At 35.0% G+C, this 19,065-nt stretch overlaps 1 protein-coding gene across 1 annotated transcript in view; it reads left to right on the forward strand.

Moving 5' to 3' along the window:
* The first annotated feature begins 2,791 nt into the window (after positions 1–2,791).
* The window catches only part of LOC101891671 (protein snakeskin), a 39,782-nt gene continuing 23,508 nt past the window's right edge, over positions 2,792–19,065 (forward strand). The window contains exon 1 of the mRNA XM_059129391.1: positions 2,792–3,022. Coding sequence (XP_058985374.1) covers positions 2,981–3,022 — 42 coding nt within the window. The 5' untranslated portion in view covers positions 2,792–2,980. The remainder of the gene's footprint in view (positions 3,023–19,065) is intronic.

The following is a 19,065-nucleotide window of genomic DNA, read 5'->3' on the forward strand; positions in this document are numbered from 1 at the left end:
GAAAAATCGGTTCAGATATAGCTATAGCTTTTTGGTACCGGGCATCAGATACCGCTCGAAAATACGTATACCAAATTCTATCGAGATAGGTTCAGATTAGGATATAGCTCCCATATATATATCTTTATCCGATATCAGGTTTATTGTGCACCAAATGGCTAATATCAGCCAAAATGGAACATCAACATCAAATTTCAGTTGTGTCCCTTAACCAAATACTCAATTTAGTACCATTTAGTACTATTCGAAAAATTATAGAACACATTTCCGAAACCTCCTCCATATCCAAACCACAGGCACCAACAGTGACATTTGTTTTAAATTTCAGGATTTCGTCTCTATTCTTTCACCCAATACCAAATTTTGTACTTTTCGTACAATTTTAGTACACATTTCCGAACCACCTCCATATCTTAACCACAGACACCAACGGTGGCATCCTTACCGAATTTCAGGATTTCGGCTCTATACCTTCACCCAATATCAAATTTAGTATTTAGTCCTTTTCGTACAACCACAGTCACACATTAACATCAAATTTCTAATTCTATCCCTTCAACCAATACCCAATTTAGTACGTTTCGTACAATTATTGTACACATTTCCGAAACCATCTCTATATGTTCAAACGGCATATGAAGAGCTACCCTTACACCAACATTTCAGATTTCAAGCACTATCTGTTCACCCAATACCAAATTGTACCAAATATACCAAAACCACCTCTTTATCACAAACCAGCCACTAACAGAGACCGCAATACAAAATTTCGGGATTCAAGATTCATTCGTACACCCTAAATTAATATTTTCCAAATTTAGTATAATTTAGTATTTTTCGCGCACTTGTAGAACATATTTCCAAAACCACCTCCTAATTTAAAACCTACCACAAAAGGGACCCAAATACAAAATTTCGGGATTCCAACTTCATCCGTACACCCTATACCCATATGTTCCAAATTTAGTATAATTAAATTTCAAATTTTTCAAGCATCTGTTTACCAACTACCAAATTGTACCAAATGTAGTACTATTTAGTACTTTTCGTGCCCTTGTAGAACATATTTCCAAAACCACCTCTTTATCTAAAATCTACCACAAAAAGGACCCCAATACCAAATTTCGGGATTCCAACTTCATCCGTACACCCTATACCCATATGTTCCAAATTTAGTATAATTAAGTACTTTTCGTACAATTATAGAGCGCATTTCCAAATCCACCTCCAAGCTTCAATCCCAAATACCAACAGAGACCTCTATATCAAATTTGTGGATTCCAGCCCTTTCAGCCAATAAAAAATTAGTACCATTTAGTGCTTTTCGTACAATTATCAAATTTCAATTGTCTGTTCCCCCACTACCAAATTGTACCAAATATAGTAATACTTAGTACTTTTCGTGCACTTGTAAAATATATTTCCAAAACCACCTCTTTATCTAAAACCTATCACAAAAGGGACCCCAATATCAGATTTCGGGACTATCACCTTCATCCGTTCACCCTAAACTTATATGTTCCAAATTTTGTACCATTTAGTACTTTTCGCACAATTATAGTGCACATTTTCAAAGCAACCTCCATTCTCAATCCCAAATACCAACAGAGACCTCAATATCAAATTTGTGGATTCCAGCCCTATCCTTTCACCCATTAAAAAATTTAGTACCATTTTGAACTTTTCGTACAATTACCAAATTTCAAGCATTATCTGTTCACCCACTACCAAATTGTACCAAATGTAGTACTATTAGCACTTTTCGTGCTCTTGTAGAACACATTTCCAGAACCACCTCTTTACCACAAACCTACCACAAAGGGACACAAATACAAAATTCCAGTTTCATCCATTCGCCCTAAACCAATTTTTTTCCAAATTTAGTACCATTTAGTACAGTTCGCACACTTGGTACAGATTTCCAAGCTTGATTCTCATACCAAATTTCAAATTTTTAGCTCTATCCGTTCACATATTGCGAAATGGTTTCATTTTAGAGTTTTTCGTAACCTTAAAGTTCGAAATTCCGAAAAACTCTTTGGAGCATCTATCCTGCATTTCATGACGATTCTCGTTCCAAATTTTATATTTCCTTGTTTCTCATACCAAACTTCAAATTTTTAGCTTTATCCGTTCACATAATACGAAATGTTACCATTTTAGAAGTTTAGTACCATTTTAGAACTTTTTCGTGACCTTATAGTTCGAATTTCCGAAAAACTCTTTGGAGCATATATCCTGTACTTCATTGCGATTCTCCTTTCAAATTTCACATTTCCTTGATTCTCATACCAAATTTCAATTTTTTAGCTCTATCCGTTCACATAATACGAAATTGTGTCGTTTTAGAAGTTTAGTACCATTTTAGAACTTTTCGAATTTCCGAAAACCCCTTTAAGACATCTACCCTGCATTTCATGGCTATTCTCATTCCAAATTCCACATTTCCAGCTAATTTCCTTTGCCCAATACAAAGTATGCAATTTTTAGTACATTCTAGTAGTTTTCGTACTCTTTTAGTACGAATTTCCAAAAACTATCGCCCACACATAATTACTGATCCTCGTGCAAAATTTCAAGATTCTAGCTTCAGCCAGCGCTTCGTTTGGTCGTTGAGTCTCAGTAAGTCACTCAGTTATTTCACTACTCTCTTAATACTACTCTCATAATTTTCTCAGTGTACAACATGTTGTCTCAGTGTGGCTGTGGCTGGCAACATGTTGATAACGAACGTCTGACAACATAACAAGCCAACTTGAAAAACTTCATAATTGCCAAAAGGCCGACACACAAATCAGATAGTTGTTGAACGCTGACGAGAAAGCAAGGCAAAGCGCTGCGTTGATAAAAGTGATTTTGAAAAAATAAATAACGAAGAAAAAAACAATTTTCAATCAAATAAACAACAAATACTTGCGGATTATTCCAAAAGTTTGAGAAAAAAATTAAAAAACGAAAACAAAATAATAAATAAAACAAAATGCAGTTCAACAATCGTGCTATTTTGAAAATTATCGAATTGGTGAGTTCAAATTTCGTTTGTGAGCAAACTGGAAACTTTTTTAAAAAAAAAAAAAAAAAAAACAAATTTGCAAAAAAGTAACGAAATGCAAATTGAATTATTGAAGAAAATATGAAAAAAAAATATAAAAAACAACAATAAAAAATATAAACAATACATATTTTCAATATTTTTTCTCTGTTGTATTTTTTTTGTGTGTCTACAATTTATGTATTTGAAGAATGTTAATGTACATACCTCTGATGGAGTATTTATTTATTTATGTGTGTGTGTTTGTTCGAACGTGTTCCTCCTTTTCTTATTCTCTTAACATAAAGCAGATGTAATGTTTATTTTTTTTCTACTTCTTTTTATTCCTCATCTTCTCCTTTTTTTCTAAGAAATCTGTCCGATGTGTGTGTGTGTGTGAATGTGTGTTCTGGCCAAATTTCTTCCCCAAGAAAATAACAACCCTTAACTGCTTTGATTGGTTGGTTGGTTGTGTATTTTGAATACATCCAAACGAGATTCGAGAGTCTTGTATTGACATTGAATTGGATTATGTTATTGAAATATGTTGTTTTGTTGTGTTGTTGCAACCGCAAACCGGTTTGAGTTGTTTTGTATTTGAATCAAGGGGCATTGTTTATTAATCGATTTTGTTGCAAGTAAACAAATGCGTTATTTTGAATATAAGCAACAGGCCAGAGAAATATTCATATCCGATTTTTATACCCTCAGCCATGTGGCTACAGAGGGTATATATCATTTGATACGGTCAAAACGTGCCTAGTCGAAATAACCGTTTTAGACCCTAGGTCTCTTTGGACCAAATCCGTTTCAGAACATTTGGAGTCGATCTAGCGATGTCCGTCCGTTCGACTTTCTGGCTGGCTGGTGCGCACGATAACTCTCGAAGGTAGTATCCGATTTGGCCCAAACTTGGTACATCGTAATATTTTTGTCAAACTTAGATCGACTTCGGAGATGGGCAATATCGGTCCACTCCTTCTGGTACCTCCCCCACAAAGGTCGAATTTTTCAAAATATATATTTTTTGCACAGAAAGAAAAAGGACAATCCGATTTTGCTCCAACTTTGCAAATCCTAATATTTGCCTAAGGTTCTTGGTCAGGTGCAAAAATGGATACATTCGGTTCACTCCATCAAGTAGCTCCCCCACAAATGGTCAACATTTTGAATAATAACAACTCTCATAAAATGTGATGTAAGAGTCCGATTATCTTCAAATTTCACACATCCCAATATTTATATTAACCCAAGGTCTGGTGATAAGATGGAATATATCGGCCCACTCCTTCTGGTACCTCCCCCACAAAAGGTTGAAATGTTCAAAATATATATTTTTTTTGCACAGAAAGAGAAAGGACAATTCGATTTTGCTCCAACTTTGCAAATCCTAATATTTGCATCAATGCTAGGTCTGGTGCGAAAATGAACAATATCGGTCCATTCCTTCTGGTACCTCCCCCACAAATGGTCAAAATTTCGAATAATAACAACTCTCATAAAATGTGATGTAAGAATCCAATTGTCTTCACAACAGAAGTCAAGATATTTTAAAATAATCGAACATTGGCTGACGGTATACATCTGTCGGCAAAACCGACCGATACTTTTTTTACTTGTACAAATACGAATTCAAAAAAGGAGGATGCTTGGAAAAAGTTTTTTTCCTAATGTTTTTTTTGAAGATATTCGATGACCCCTTTACAGAGACCATATATGATGGCTTTTACAGATTTTCGAAAGATAGAAACCTAGTTGAGGAAGATATAGAATTTTCATAGTTCTATGTACGTTTTACTGATCCTCTATGGTTGGTAGACATTTGACAGGTCCTTTGGGATATCTGGAAAGCCCCAGGATATCTGGAAAGATGTGCAAAGAAATTGAAGAAATATCTAATTTTGTTTTTAATTCAAAATAAATACCTCTTGAAGGCCTTAGAGGTAAAAGTAGACATAAAATAGCATTGAGTTGAAACATACATACAGGATGAGATAAAAAAAAACTGCAACAAAGTCAAAAGCCATAACTTTTTCATTTTTTTTTTAATTTTATTGAATAAAAACAAAAAATGTCGGAAATAGCATTAAATTTTAGAATAAGTTTAGATTTGTTCGAATTGGTCACCTTTGGCACAAATTATGGTCTTCAAACGGCCACAGGCTGTCCGAATGTTGCTCTGCGGTATTTTGGCCCTTGGTATTTTTTAGTGCTAACCTTGCTTTCCAAAATACTTCAGCCCCAATAGTCCAACGGTTTGGTATCCGGAGATTTTGGTAGCCATTGTACGCTGGAAATGAAGCGAGGAACCTCATTTTGTAACCATTCTTGGGTGGCGCGTGCTGAGTGCGATTGTGCTGAGTCCGGTTGGAATGTCCAAGGTCTGCGGCCAAGGCTTTAATACACCCTGCAGAATATTTTCGGGATAATATTCGGCATTTATTCTGATGCCACGGTCGATTAATACGAGCGCAGAGCAACCATGTGCTGTTATGGTGGCCCACGCTATCATCATGGCCGACGCTTGAGTTATGGTGGCCAACCGAAGGTGCACATTTTCGGCTGAACTCTTTGGCGGCCCACACGATCACCATGGGCGGCGCTTGAGTTCTGGTGGCTAACCGAAGGTGCACATTTTCAGCTGACCTCTTTGGCATGTAAACACGATCATTTTGTTTGTTTACAAACTGCTGGACAACGAATGTTTTCTCATCGGAGCGGAGAAAATCAATTTCGGCAGTTCACCACTTTCGGCAAAGCGAAGCAACTCTTTAGCTCTTTTGAGTCAATTTTCATTCTGTTGCGGTGTAAGTTCTTGCACTTTTTGGAATTTTAATGGCAAGGGCTTTACCCCGAGCTCATTTTTTAATATTTGCCGAATGGAATATTGCGATATGTTCAGCTCACGAGGCTTCGCTACCAGTATCACGGTAACGAGGATGGTACGATACACAAAAGATTTATTCACATTTAAATGCTGAAGTGCTCTAACGATAGCCACTTGCGATTTTCCAGCCAAATATAAAGAAATCACACTATCCCGCTTGAATTCCATCACGAAAAACTTTTTTTTCTGGAATATTCTCACCAAAATGCTTGTGTATGCTTGTAAACAATATAATGATCTGTCACTGGAATAATTTTAACAGCTGTCGGACGAGTGGCTTAGAAATGACAGCAGTTTGGCTGCAGTTTTTTTTCATCTCACTGACAAGATAAAACGATGTATTTTGTACACTAAGTCCGAATTTTTGGTATTTGAAAAAATATAATTTCTTTTATATATTTTATATATAAAATTTTATTTTCATGGATGATCGCTGCTTAAAATCATGTTTTTTGTGACGGTGAAGGGAATTACGACTTTGGGGAGAGAATTTTCTTTAAGTATCGAATATTTTAAGTAAATGGAAATTAAACGCACTTTCAGGTTTTCCACAAAAAAACTACATTTGTTATGACCATGCTTTCAGATTTTAAGGGGTTAATTCGGTGAGAGATTTTTCAATAAAGCAAAACTTATTTATATAAACGTCTGTTCTATTTGCTGATCTTGTATCAAGTGAAGCTATTATTTTTCTCTCTCTCTCTCTAAACTCTCTCACTTTTAAATGATTGTAATTTTTAGACATAAATTAATCAGATGGTTCCTAAAGTCCCTCCGAAGAATTCCATTCATTGACTTAACTTCATATCGCACTCTTTGCAATATTTGCTGATGGCTTCCGAAAGCATGATTTCATTCCAGCGAAGCAGAATATTTTTTTTTAGTAAAATGATCTATTTTTATATCACAAATATCATAAAGTTTTATAATCTAATTAACAAAGTTCCGTAGGCTTAAAAGGTCATATAAAGAATTAGCTCAGAGTAAAGATTTACTCATACATTGATGAGAACGATGAGCTCATTCTTTGGTGGTTTTTATGCGGTTAACTATTGCGACGCTCTTAAAATTTGACAGTGAGTTAGGATTCCTGGTAGATCGTTAATGGTATTAATTTAATTATTTTTAACAGCAGATCTTCTTTGAAATAACAATTTAATGGCAATTTTTTTAAAGCCTAACTCTTTTGCCTTAGTTATCATGGCAATAATTGTAATTCATTCACCGCTTGTTATAATTCCCAAGCAAATAATTCTCATTAACTCTGCGCCGTAGGTAAATTGTATTTAATTGATTAATGCTATGCGCGGAGCGCGTGTGTGTGAAGTAATTGTTTTTTTTTTATGCCAGACATGCCTGAAAGTTATTTTGTTTTAAATTCAAAAAAAAAAAAAAATAATAATAATAATAATATTTCAATTTGTACGTAAATGGCGTAAATTGTACACATATATCGTGCCATTGAATAAATGGCGGGGCTATCATTCCGCTGTCGTCTCTTTTCTGGTGTTCAACTGTTTATAAATGCCGAACACGCAAAAGAAGTTCAAAAAAATAATTGAAGAAGTTGTCGATGTTGTTGTCATTTTGGATGGCAGAGGAGGGGTAGCTACGTATACCATAATTATGTGGAATCCCATACATCAACGTTATGGAGAAATATAAAAAATAATAATGTAAAGGCAGCCGAAAAGGTCTTCGCTTTTGGTCATGCTTTTCCTATTTCGCATTTCTTACCTGAATATTTAAGCTTGATACAATTGTTCGTAATTTTGTATTCAAAAAAAAAAAAAAAAAAAAAAAAAAATTTGAGCGTGTGATTTTTAATTTTCAAACGCAGTACGACAGCGGCTATGATGTCATATTTGCCGGTTTTTTGTTTTGTATTTTTTTTCGGGGCTGTGGTTTCGGTCTTCTATCATTCACACCTATGCGAACAAGACTTATGCGACTTCCGAAAGCTTAGCGTATGTTTTCTTGTTATATTTCTTAACTTTCATTCGGCATTTTTTTCCGTTTCAATACCCAAAAAAGGAATCAAGACTCACAGATAAAAAAGAAAAAAAAAACTTGTTTTGGTATAACCTCCCCAAATGGCCACATTTGTTATGGGCTTTAATTGAAAATTTGGTCATTGTGGATTTTTTTACGCTTCGGGGCAATTGTTGTTGTTTTTATTTTGCGTTCCGGCTTCTTCCGTCTTTTTTTTTGTTAAAAAAAAATAACAAATATTTCTTAGAATTTTCATATTTAATTCTCACTTTAGGTTAGAGGGGTTCTCCTTCTCCTAACTCTCTATGTGAGAATAAATGAAAATTAAACGAAAATTTTCAATACCAAAATGCCATTCATGCCTGACCTGCCATCTATTTAATTTAATTGATAAATTCGTTTAAGCTCTTTGAATGGAGCAATTTTCGGCAAATTAACAAAAGCCATAATCACGCAATGCCATTTCAATGTATACATCTCTATTAATATAAGTATGTCTGTATGTATGTGTCTCTTTATAACAATTTATTAAAAACAAATCGGCATTGAGATAATTTTGTATAATTTTCAATAAGCAGCTCTGAAGGAAAGTTCTGGTTTTAGCCCTAAGGACAGGCTTAGACGTTTGTTTGTTCATGGGTTTGCAAAATGTATGAATCAACAAGTTTCAGGTACAGGGTGAGATAAAAAATAACAAGTTATTAAATACAAATCGGCATTGAGATAACTTTGTATAATTTTCAATAAACAGCTGTATGGGAAAGTTCTGGTTTTAGCCCTAAGGACAGGCTTATACGTTTGTTTATGGGTTTTGCAAAATGTATGAGTCAACAAGTTTGAGGCACGGGGTGGGATAAAAAAAAAACTGCAACAAAGTCAAACGCCATAATTTTAATTTTTTTTAATGAAAACAAAAAATGTCGGAAATAGCCTCAAATTTTAGAATAAGTTAAGTTAATAATTATGGCCTTCAAACGGCAAATGAAACCGTCTAACGCTGCCCGAATGTTGTTCTGCGGTTTTGTGTCCATTCCCGGCGAAGCGCTTGCTTGAGGTGATCGACACTTTGGCATTTTTTAGTGCCAACCTTGCTTTCCAAAATACTCCAGACACAATAGTCCAACGGATTGGTATCCTGATATTTTGGTGGCCATTGTGCGCTGGAAATAAAGAGAGGAACCTCATTTTGTAACCATTCATGGGTGCCGCGTGTTGAGTGCGATCGTGCTGAGAACTGAGTCCTGTTGGAATGTCCAAGGTCTGCGGCCCACAATGTTTGCATGCCCAGGGCTCTAATACACCCTCCACAATATTTTCGCGACAAAATTCGGCATTTATTCTGATGCCATGGTCGATTAATATGAGCGGAGAGCTGTTATGGCGGCCCACACCATCACCATGGCGGGCGCTTGAGTTCTGACGGCACATCGAAGGTGCACATTTTCAGCTGACCTCCTTGGCAAGTAAACACGATCATTTTGTTTGTTTACAAAATCCTGGGCAACGAATGTTTTTTCATCGGAGAAAACCAAATTCGGCAGTTCAACACTTTCGGCCAAGCGAAGCAACTCTTTAGCTCTATTTAGTCTATTTGCGTTCTGTTGCGGTGTAAGTTCAATGTATTCAATGGCTTTACCCCGAGCTCATTTTTCAATATTTGTCGAATGGAATATGGCGATATGTTCAGCTCACGAGCCATTTTTCGGCCACTGCGACGCGGTTTTCGATCAAGTTGCTTCTTTACTTTTCGAACCATTTCTGCTGATGTTGCTGTTTTCTTTCGTCCACTACCTTTGACGTCGGGCTACGCCAGTATCTTGTACCATCGGTAACGAGCGATGGTACGAGACACAAAACATTTATTCAAATTTAAATGCTGGAGCGCTCTAACGATAGCCTCTTGTGGTTTTCCAGCCAAATATAAAGAAATCCCTCTATCACGCTTGAATTCTATCACGAATAATTTTTTTTTCTGGAAAATTCTCACCAAAATGCTTTTGTACGCTTGTGAACAATATAATGAGCTGTCAGTTTAATAATTTTAACAGCTGTCGGACGATTGGTTAAGAAATGAAGGCAGCCTGAATGTGGTTGCAGATTTTCAGTTTTTGAAGGTATCTAGTGTAACATAATTGGATTTTTGTGTTTTTGATGATTTGCAATCTCTCTCTCTCTCTTTCTTGGCTAATTTTCCCCGAGAGAAAAATGTCCTACGAGTCAATTCAGTGCCTGGGAGTGAAAAGTTAGGATGGACGACTTTGATGTACTGCAATTTTTTGCAGATCAGGTAGATACTTTTCTCATATTTTACTTATGCATTCTTCTATTTCGCAAATCAAAAAATCGTACAATTATATTGTCAAATTTAACTCTAGATCTGAACTCTGATGGACTGCTACTATTTGGATTGATCAGGAAGATATTTTTGTTTTCAAATTGAACTCAGGGTTCGTTCATGGGGTTTTGCATAATGTATGAATCAACAAGTTTGAAGATAATCAAGGTTATCGGGTTTTTGTGTTTTTATTAATTCGTTAGTCCAGTTAATTTGAATTTGTAGTATCTGAGATGGAAAAGGATTAGATTTTCTCTAAAAAATCTGATTGGATTTTTTTTTATATCGCAAATCAGAGAATCGTATAAATATTATCAACTTAACTTAAATCTTTTTCTATTCCGATGGACTGATGATGTACATTGATGTACTGCTATTATTTTTTTTTGGTCAGGAAGAAATTTTTTTACGAATTTAACTAAGGTTTTGTTCTATTAAGGCATATTAAGGGGTAGACGGCATTTATTTATGGGGTTTTGCAAAATGTATGAATCAACAAGTTTGAAGGTAATCGGTTTTTTTATACCCTACAACACTATGTGTTGGGGGTATTATAAGTTTGATTGGGCCAAAAATTATGTAACACCACGAAATATTGATTTCCCACATAGGAAAGTATATATGGATCTTCCTATCTCGCCAAGCTGAGTCGATCTAGCTATGTATGTCCGTCCGTCCGTCTGTCCGTCTGTCCATGTTAATTTGTAATCATTCTACAGGTCGCAATTATGGTCCGATCTTCACGAAATTTAAAATGGAGGTGGGGCTAGGGTCAGAATAGAACCCTATTTCTTTTGGTGATGATCGCATAATATTTAGGGGTTGAAATGGACCAAAAACTGAAAAAATTCCTGATTTTGCACTTGCTCTACAGGTCGCAATTATAGACCAATCGACGCGGAATTTCGCATGTAGCTAGACTTTAGGGCGGGGAAGAAGCCTACCAATTTGGGTGGTCATCGGATAATATTTAGCGGGTAAAATAGACCATATCTTTTGTGTTGAAAAAATTCAAAAATTTTCATTAAACCGCGAACATTTTAAATCCCGGCGAAATCACAAAGCCATGACAAGGCTGTGACAAGGTCACTTCTGATCTTTACATTGATGTTAACATCCAACAAAACGGATATATATCAAAATATGTGCGATATATATGTTTATCAAAGAAGATATGCTTGAAAAATCTCTTATATGTCGAGAACGGCTGAACTGATTTCGACAGTTCTCATTAATTCAGAATGGCCTCTTGGCAGGAAAGAAGAAACGTCTAAAAAAATCGCATAAAAATATCTCTCTAAAGATGAAAATATTGATTTTGTAAAATTTTCTCATATTTTTTCAATTTTGTCATATTTTTGGCATATGTTCATTTTGAATTAAACATTTGGTAATATTTCTACAGCTAACAAAACTAAGTAGTTAGGATATCAGGACATCATATACAGATCGCATTTATGGCCCGATCCTTACGAAATTTTGCATGGAGATAAGATGAGGGTCAGAATAAAAGCATATTCTTTTTGGAGATGATCGCCATTTATTTAGGGGTTGAAATGGACCAAAAAACTGCAAAATTGTCAGCAGGTCGTAATTATGGGGGTTATCGGACATTGCAAAAGCCAAGCAGTTTTGGATGGCCATCCAAAAATATTCAATGTGTGAAAGAGTTTGCCAGCTTTTGTAGACAAAATACGAAAATGTCCATTCCAGTGACTTTTTGGAGAATTCACAAATTCAGGAAAGAAGCACTTCTGACTATTTCGTTAACGCTGATTCCGTTGAAGAATATAGTCAAATGTCTGTATCTCATATAGATGCGTTTCAGTCAAAAACCAATAATAAATGTTAATCTTTTACCACTTCTGAGAGATTATAGGTCTTTGGGAAATATTGGTTCCAGATCTAGGAAGACCATTTAAGTGCAACATCTACCAATAAATTGGAAATGAGCAAATTAGTTTAAGTTGCTATTATTATTCGAAAATTAGAGAACGAAACGTGATGGTTTTCTTTTATTATTTGTCACAATATCTTGTGGAATTCGTTCGAGTATCTCGCCTATATTAACTGTATCGTTTATTATAGTGTTGTAGGGTATTCAACGGTCGGCCCCGCTCGACTGTAGCCTTTGCTTACTTGTTTATTAATTCGAAAGTCGAGCTTATTTAAATTTGTCCTTGAGATTGAAAAGATTTGATTTTCTCTAAAAAATCTGATTGGATTTTTTATATCGCAAATCAGAGAATCGTATTTATTGTATCAACTTTAACTTATACCTTTTTCTATTCCGATGGGCTGGACGTCCTTGATGTACTGCTATTATTTTGGTTGGTCAGGAAGAATTTTTTGACAAATTTAGTTTGTCAAAATTTGTGTTCTATTCTGGTGTATTCAGGGGTAGACGGCACTTATTTATGGGGTTTTGCAAAATGTATGAATCAACAAGTTTGAAGGTAATAAAAATAGTGTAATTGGGTTTTTGTGTTTTGTATATTGTTCCCACTCTTGGCAATCACTTCTCGAGAGAATAGAGATTTAATTCAAATTTTGTGGTGTCTGAAAGTGGATATATGAGATTTTCTGATTTATATTAATAAAACTATTTATAAATAAACTGTGTGTCTCTCTATAACGATTTAACGATGTCCGTGCGTCTGTCCCTCTGTGGAAATCACTCTAGCTTCCGAACGAAAGTTAATTTAAATTTGTTGTGTCTGAGATTGATTTTTTTATATCGCAAATCAGGTCAGGAAGAAATTTTTGACAAATTTAACTAAGGTTTTGTTCTATTCCGGCTTATTCAGGTATAGACGGCACTTATTCATGGGGTTTTGCAAAATGTATGAATCAACAAGTTTGAAGATAATGAAAGTAATTCAAATTTTGTAGTGTCTGAGAGTGAGTATATGAGAGTTTCTGATTTATATTAATAAAACTATTTATAAGAAACCTGTGTGTCTCTCTACAGAGATAACAAATTATTAAATACAAATTGGCATTGAGATAATTTGGTATAATTTTAAATATGTAAACGTGAGTAATTACTAAAAAGCCACAAACAAGTTAAAGCAACATTAGACAACAAATGTTTCTAATCTCCACAAAAATAAATTAATAAATAACAAATATTGGATGGAACCAAAAATTCGACTTATATTGACAATATGGGCCGTGGAGGGTTTCAATCCCAATTGGAATTCCCATGGTATAACCACTCTAATAAGCTGGGGATTTTTCTTACTATGGCATCCTAATATACACATGTTTATCTCCTGATATCATGACAATCCAACGCACAAGTTTTTTTATAAATTTGTTTATAAATCATATATTCAATGGCCCATATAAAAAAGCAGCCTCGTAAATAAAATTTAATGCTTCGAATTAAATCACCTACAATCAAGCAAGCAGTCAGGCCCCTCCATCCACCCACCGGCCAGCCAACTGATTTCAAGTGAATAAATTCGAATATTTTTAAACAAACCAATTAGAATGCGAAATATAAACAAAAATAACAATGAGAAACTAATTTCTAGGTATTTACTGATCCCAGGTCTATTTAAAACATATGGGCTTTGGGGTTTTCTCCATTGTGCGTACCATAAATAGATTCACCATCATATTCTATTATATTTCAATTCTATTGTCTATTTTCGAGTCATGGCAAATTTTGAGCCACAATGTTTAAATTATTTAATAATAGAACGAACCATGGCATTAGAATTTTTTTTTTTTATTTTTGATTAATGAATGCCAGCCTAGTCTAAATAAGTATGCTTTTGTGCGGAGGTTTGTATTTTTGTGTGAAGATGACGTAAGCTTTAGCCTCTCTGAATCGGATGTCATGAAAGTTAATTGCCTATCGACTCTAAAACTGGCAGCAACAAGCAACCACAACTTTTTCATGTAAGAAAATCATGGAAGTCCAAGAGTATGAAGTCATAGTTGGAAAGAAATGGAAACAGTATATTTGTAAAATGCCCTCACCATCCATTCTAGTGGCAGGGTTGGGGCTTGGAAATATGACCAGCTGTAAGTTGTTCACATCAATTCTTTGAGAATGAGAACATTTCATTATAAGGCGATGAGGCATAAACAACAAATGTGTGAACAACATTAAGTTGCAATGTAAACAATTTGTATTTGATAATAAAGAAAGACGTTCTAGTTCTATGCATAAGGGTGGACGGTATTTTTCCTATGGTTTGCAAAATGTATGAGTCAACAAGTTTCTTTATACTATTGTAATAAACTATTTTTATTTGATAATGAAGAAAAGTTCTAGGTACTTAGGTTTATATGTTATTTTTTCATGGACTAGCAATTTTTCATGGATTTGCATGGTGTATGCGTCAAGAAATTTGGAGGTATCTCGTGTGTTTTAAATGATTTGCTTTCTCTTGGCAAATTTTCCCCAAGAGAAAAAGGCTTACAAGTCAATTCAAATATGTGGTGTCTGAGACAGGATGGACTATACGACTTTGATGGACTGCTGCTATTTTGGACTTTGCTATTCGGGATCGGGAAGACACTTTTGTCATATTGAGCTCAATGGATGCTTCCATTCCGGAATATTTGCAAAATATCTTTATCTTCTTAAGATCGGCTTTTGCTTTGCGAAGCATGATTTATACAGTATCTGCCATATATATGATTCTTTGTTGTAAATTGGTGATGATAAAAATATTACAAATTTCATATTGATTCATTTAGTTATGGCAAAGGCCGATCCGATCACTAAATCCAGCTTTATATCTTGCGATCCAATTGGTTTGCAAGACAGACATAAAATAAATGTCCATATCTTCATTAAAATCCAGGGTGAGATAAATCAAACTGCAACCAACTTAAGACTGCTGTCATTTCTAAGCCTCTCGTCCGACAGCTGTTAAAATTATTCCAGCTCATTATATTGTTTACAAGCATACAAAAGCATGTTGCTGAGACTTTTTTCAGAAAAAAAGTTATTCGTGATGGAATTTAAGCGTGATAGTGTGATTAATTTATTTTTGGCTGGAAACCCACAAGTTGTTATCGTTAGATCACTCCAGCATTTAAATGTGTATTATTTTTTTTTTGTGTCTCGTACCATCGCTTGTTACCGTGATACTGGTAGCGTAGCCCGACGTCAAGGAAGTGGACGGAAGAAATCAGCAACATCGGCCGCGTCGCAGTGGCCGAAAAAATGGCTCGTGAGCTGAACATATCGCAATATTCCATTCGGCAAATATTGAAAAACGAGCTCGGGGTAAAACCATTGAAATTCCAAAAAGTGCAACTTACACCGCAACAGAAAGAAAATAGAATCAAAAGGGCTAAAGAGTTGCTTCGCTTGGCCGAAAGTGGTGAACTGCCGAATTTGTTTTTCTCCGATGAGAAAACATTCGTTGTCTAGCAGTTTGTAACAAAAAATGAGCGTGTTTACTTGTCAAAGAGGTCAGCTAAAAATGTGCACCTTTGGTTGGCCACCATACCAGACACTCAAGCGACGGCCATGGTGATGGTGTTGGCCGCCATAACAGCCGATGATTGTACTCCGTTCCTATTAATCGACCGTGGCATTAGAATAAATACCGAATATTATAGCGAAAATATTCTGGAGGGTGTTTGGACACGCAAACATTTTGGCCACAGACCAAAACAGGACTCAGCACCATAGCCCTCAGCACGCGCCACCCAAGAATGTTTACAAAATGAAGTTCCTCGCTTCATTTCCAGCTCACAATGGCCACCAAAATCTCCGGATACCTCCGAATCCGTTGGACTATTGTGTCTGGAGTATTTTGAAAAGCAAGGTTGGCACTAAAAAATACCAAAGTATCGATCACCTCAAGCAAGAGCTTCGCCGGGAATGGGCCAAAATACGGCAGAACAATATTCGGGAAGCGTGTGACGGTTTCATTGGCCGTTTGAAGGCCATAATTCGTGCCAAAGGTGATCAATTCGAACAAATCTAAACTATTTCCGACATTTTTTACTTTCATTCAATAAAATTAAAAAAAAAATTTAAAAATTATGGAGTTGCAGTTTTTTTGATCCCACCCAGTTGGTCTGATATTTAAAACAAATGACATTTAAAAATATTGAAAATAAATTTATACTTTGTTTTGAATTACTTTTGGCTCGCCTGGTTACAGATGATAGCTGTTTATTTCCCCCAAAATATTTGTTTCTAACTCAGTCCGGCTAATCTCCAATTTCACAAAACCATGTGAAGCTCATAAATATTGAATATAGCCCTATTAATCTTACTTCGATTATAAATTTTAATCTCTGATAACAGAAAATCTCAGTAGCTTTCAGAAATAATTTAAAACTGAGATTTTTTAAACAGCTCTGATCCGAAAAAAATTCTCGCTAATCTAAAATGAAATGCTAATAAATTATGAATAGAAATTGAACGAAATTGAATCATTACATACCCATATATCACAGGCCATTGGTCTGGCCAAAAAAAGAATTGATAGGAGAATGCCACCAACAATAGAAAGGAAAATCCAAATGTAAACATTTAATGAAGCCGAAAATAGGAACCTCGTGAACAATAAAATTAAAAATCGTTCTTTTCTTTTTTTTCGAAAATGATAAATTGCCCATGGGTGTTATTTTATTTAAACAATTGCTACGGCTACAACTACAACAAAGATATATGACACTTGGGTGAATCTTATCGCTGTCGTATCAAATGCAAATTGTTGTTGATATGACGACTACGTATAATTTCTTTAAATCAATTACCTGTATGTACGATTGTTGTTGTTGCTGTTGATTTTTCAAATATATACTATTTATAAATTAATAAAAAAGGGCGTTGATTTAATTTATTAGCACAATTTCCAGTAACAACCAATACAGCAAATAAATGAGTGACTGAGCAGAAAACAACAAAAAAAAGTTAATAAATTTGAGCAGCAGATTTTTTTTTGTTTATTGAATTTGTCATTTGTTTAACAAATTAATAATAAAAAGAAAGAAAGATATATGTCAAATATTGACATATAAATGCTACCAAAAGCAATAAATTAAAAAAAGAGACAATACATAATGAACATTTCTGGGATTCACCCACAAAAGGTAGGCAAGCAGGTGGTGAATCGAACACTATGGCTCCACCCATTTCGTGCAACAAGTGAAAGCCAAGTTGACGTGGAAATAGAGAAATTGTACCACAAAATGACACACCTTTCGCCATTAATATCAGAAAAATGTATGGCATTTCTGTCAATAATTTTATTTTTAGACATTTCTCTATTGATTGGGTTTTTTCTTTGCCATTGGTCATAATTTCGTATTTAATATCATCCGTGAATCCAAAGCCTTTGCTGTATCCTTTAATGAAGATATGGACATTTATTTTATGTCTGCCTTACAAACCAATTGTATCGCAAGATATAAAGCTCGACTTAGTGATCGGATCGACCTTTGACATAACTAAATGAATCAATATGATATTTGTAATATTTTTAATATTTTACCAATTCATAATAAACCAGTAAGGAAAGGTCAAAAGTCGGGCGGGGCCGACTATATGATACCCTATTTATACACGAAATCGGATGAGGATATATATGGGAGGCATATCCAAATCGGAACAGATTTTAATAAAATTAAAATCAACTATTTTTTGGCTTTATCTGATATCTGGTACCAAACTTAAAGACCAAATCGGATGAAAGATATATATGGGAGCTATAGCTATATCTGAACCGATTTTCACTAAATTTGACATACTTGCTTCTAGGCTGAATTTGGTCCGATGTACTAAAATTCAGTCCATTTGGACTTATATCGGCCATTTGGTGCACAATTAACCCGAAATCGGATGAAGATATATATGGGAGCTATATCCAAATCTGAACCGATTTCGATAAAATTTAAAACAGCTATTCCTGTGCTATATCTATATATCACGGTTGTGGAGTGCATAGTAGGAATGTGAGGGACTTAAAGATCAAATCGGATGAAAGATATATATGGGAGCATTATCCAAATCTGAACCGATTTTCTCCAAATTTGATATACTTGCTTCTAGGCTGAACTCGGTTGGGTGTGCCAAAATTCAGATAATTTGGACTGATAGTGGACATTTGGTGCACATTTAACGCGAAATCGGATGAAGATATATATGGGAGCTATATCTAAATTTGATCCGATTCTCACCAATTTCAATAGGGTTCGTCCTTGGACCAAAAACATATTGTTTGGAAAATTTCATCTCAATCGGATAATAAATGCGACCTGCATTTTGTTCACAAGAATACATGGACAGACGGACGGACGGACGGACGGACAGACGGACTGACATGCATAAATCGACTCAGAAAGTGATTCTATGAAGGTTCTCAAAAGTAACTATGGGTCTATCTCGTTTCCTTCTCCATGTTACAAACAAATGCACAAAGACATAATACCCTTACCACTATGTGGTGTAGGGTATAAAAATCATATACAGAGTGAGATAAAATCAAGTTAAAAAGCAGTAACTTTGAAAACCCTCCACCATTTGGAAAGAATTTGAAAATTTTCAAAAAATAAAATCCTTAAAAAATTCTGTTAAAATTTTAAAAATATCGAATATAGCCGTTCTATTGGGGTCTATACGACGTGGACCTACATAGGCATTGTTTGTCATAAGCCATTACAATATTCAAATTCAAAACTTGTAATAAACGGTGAATAATGTAGCTAAAATCATCAAAATACGTATATAGGGAGGTACCGTTATATCGGAGCTGTGCGAAGACCTGGACCAGCATAAACAATTTTCTGTCACAGGCTGTAGCATCCATTACGAACATCAAATACGACATCTGAAAC

Source organism: Musca domestica, unplaced genomic scaffold (genome assembly GCF_030504385.1).
Source record: "Musca domestica strain aabys unplaced genomic scaffold, Musca_domestica.polishedcontigs.V.1.1 60, whole genome shotgun sequence".
Lineage (NCBI taxonomy): Eukaryota > Metazoa > Arthropoda > Insecta > Diptera > Muscidae > Musca > Musca domestica.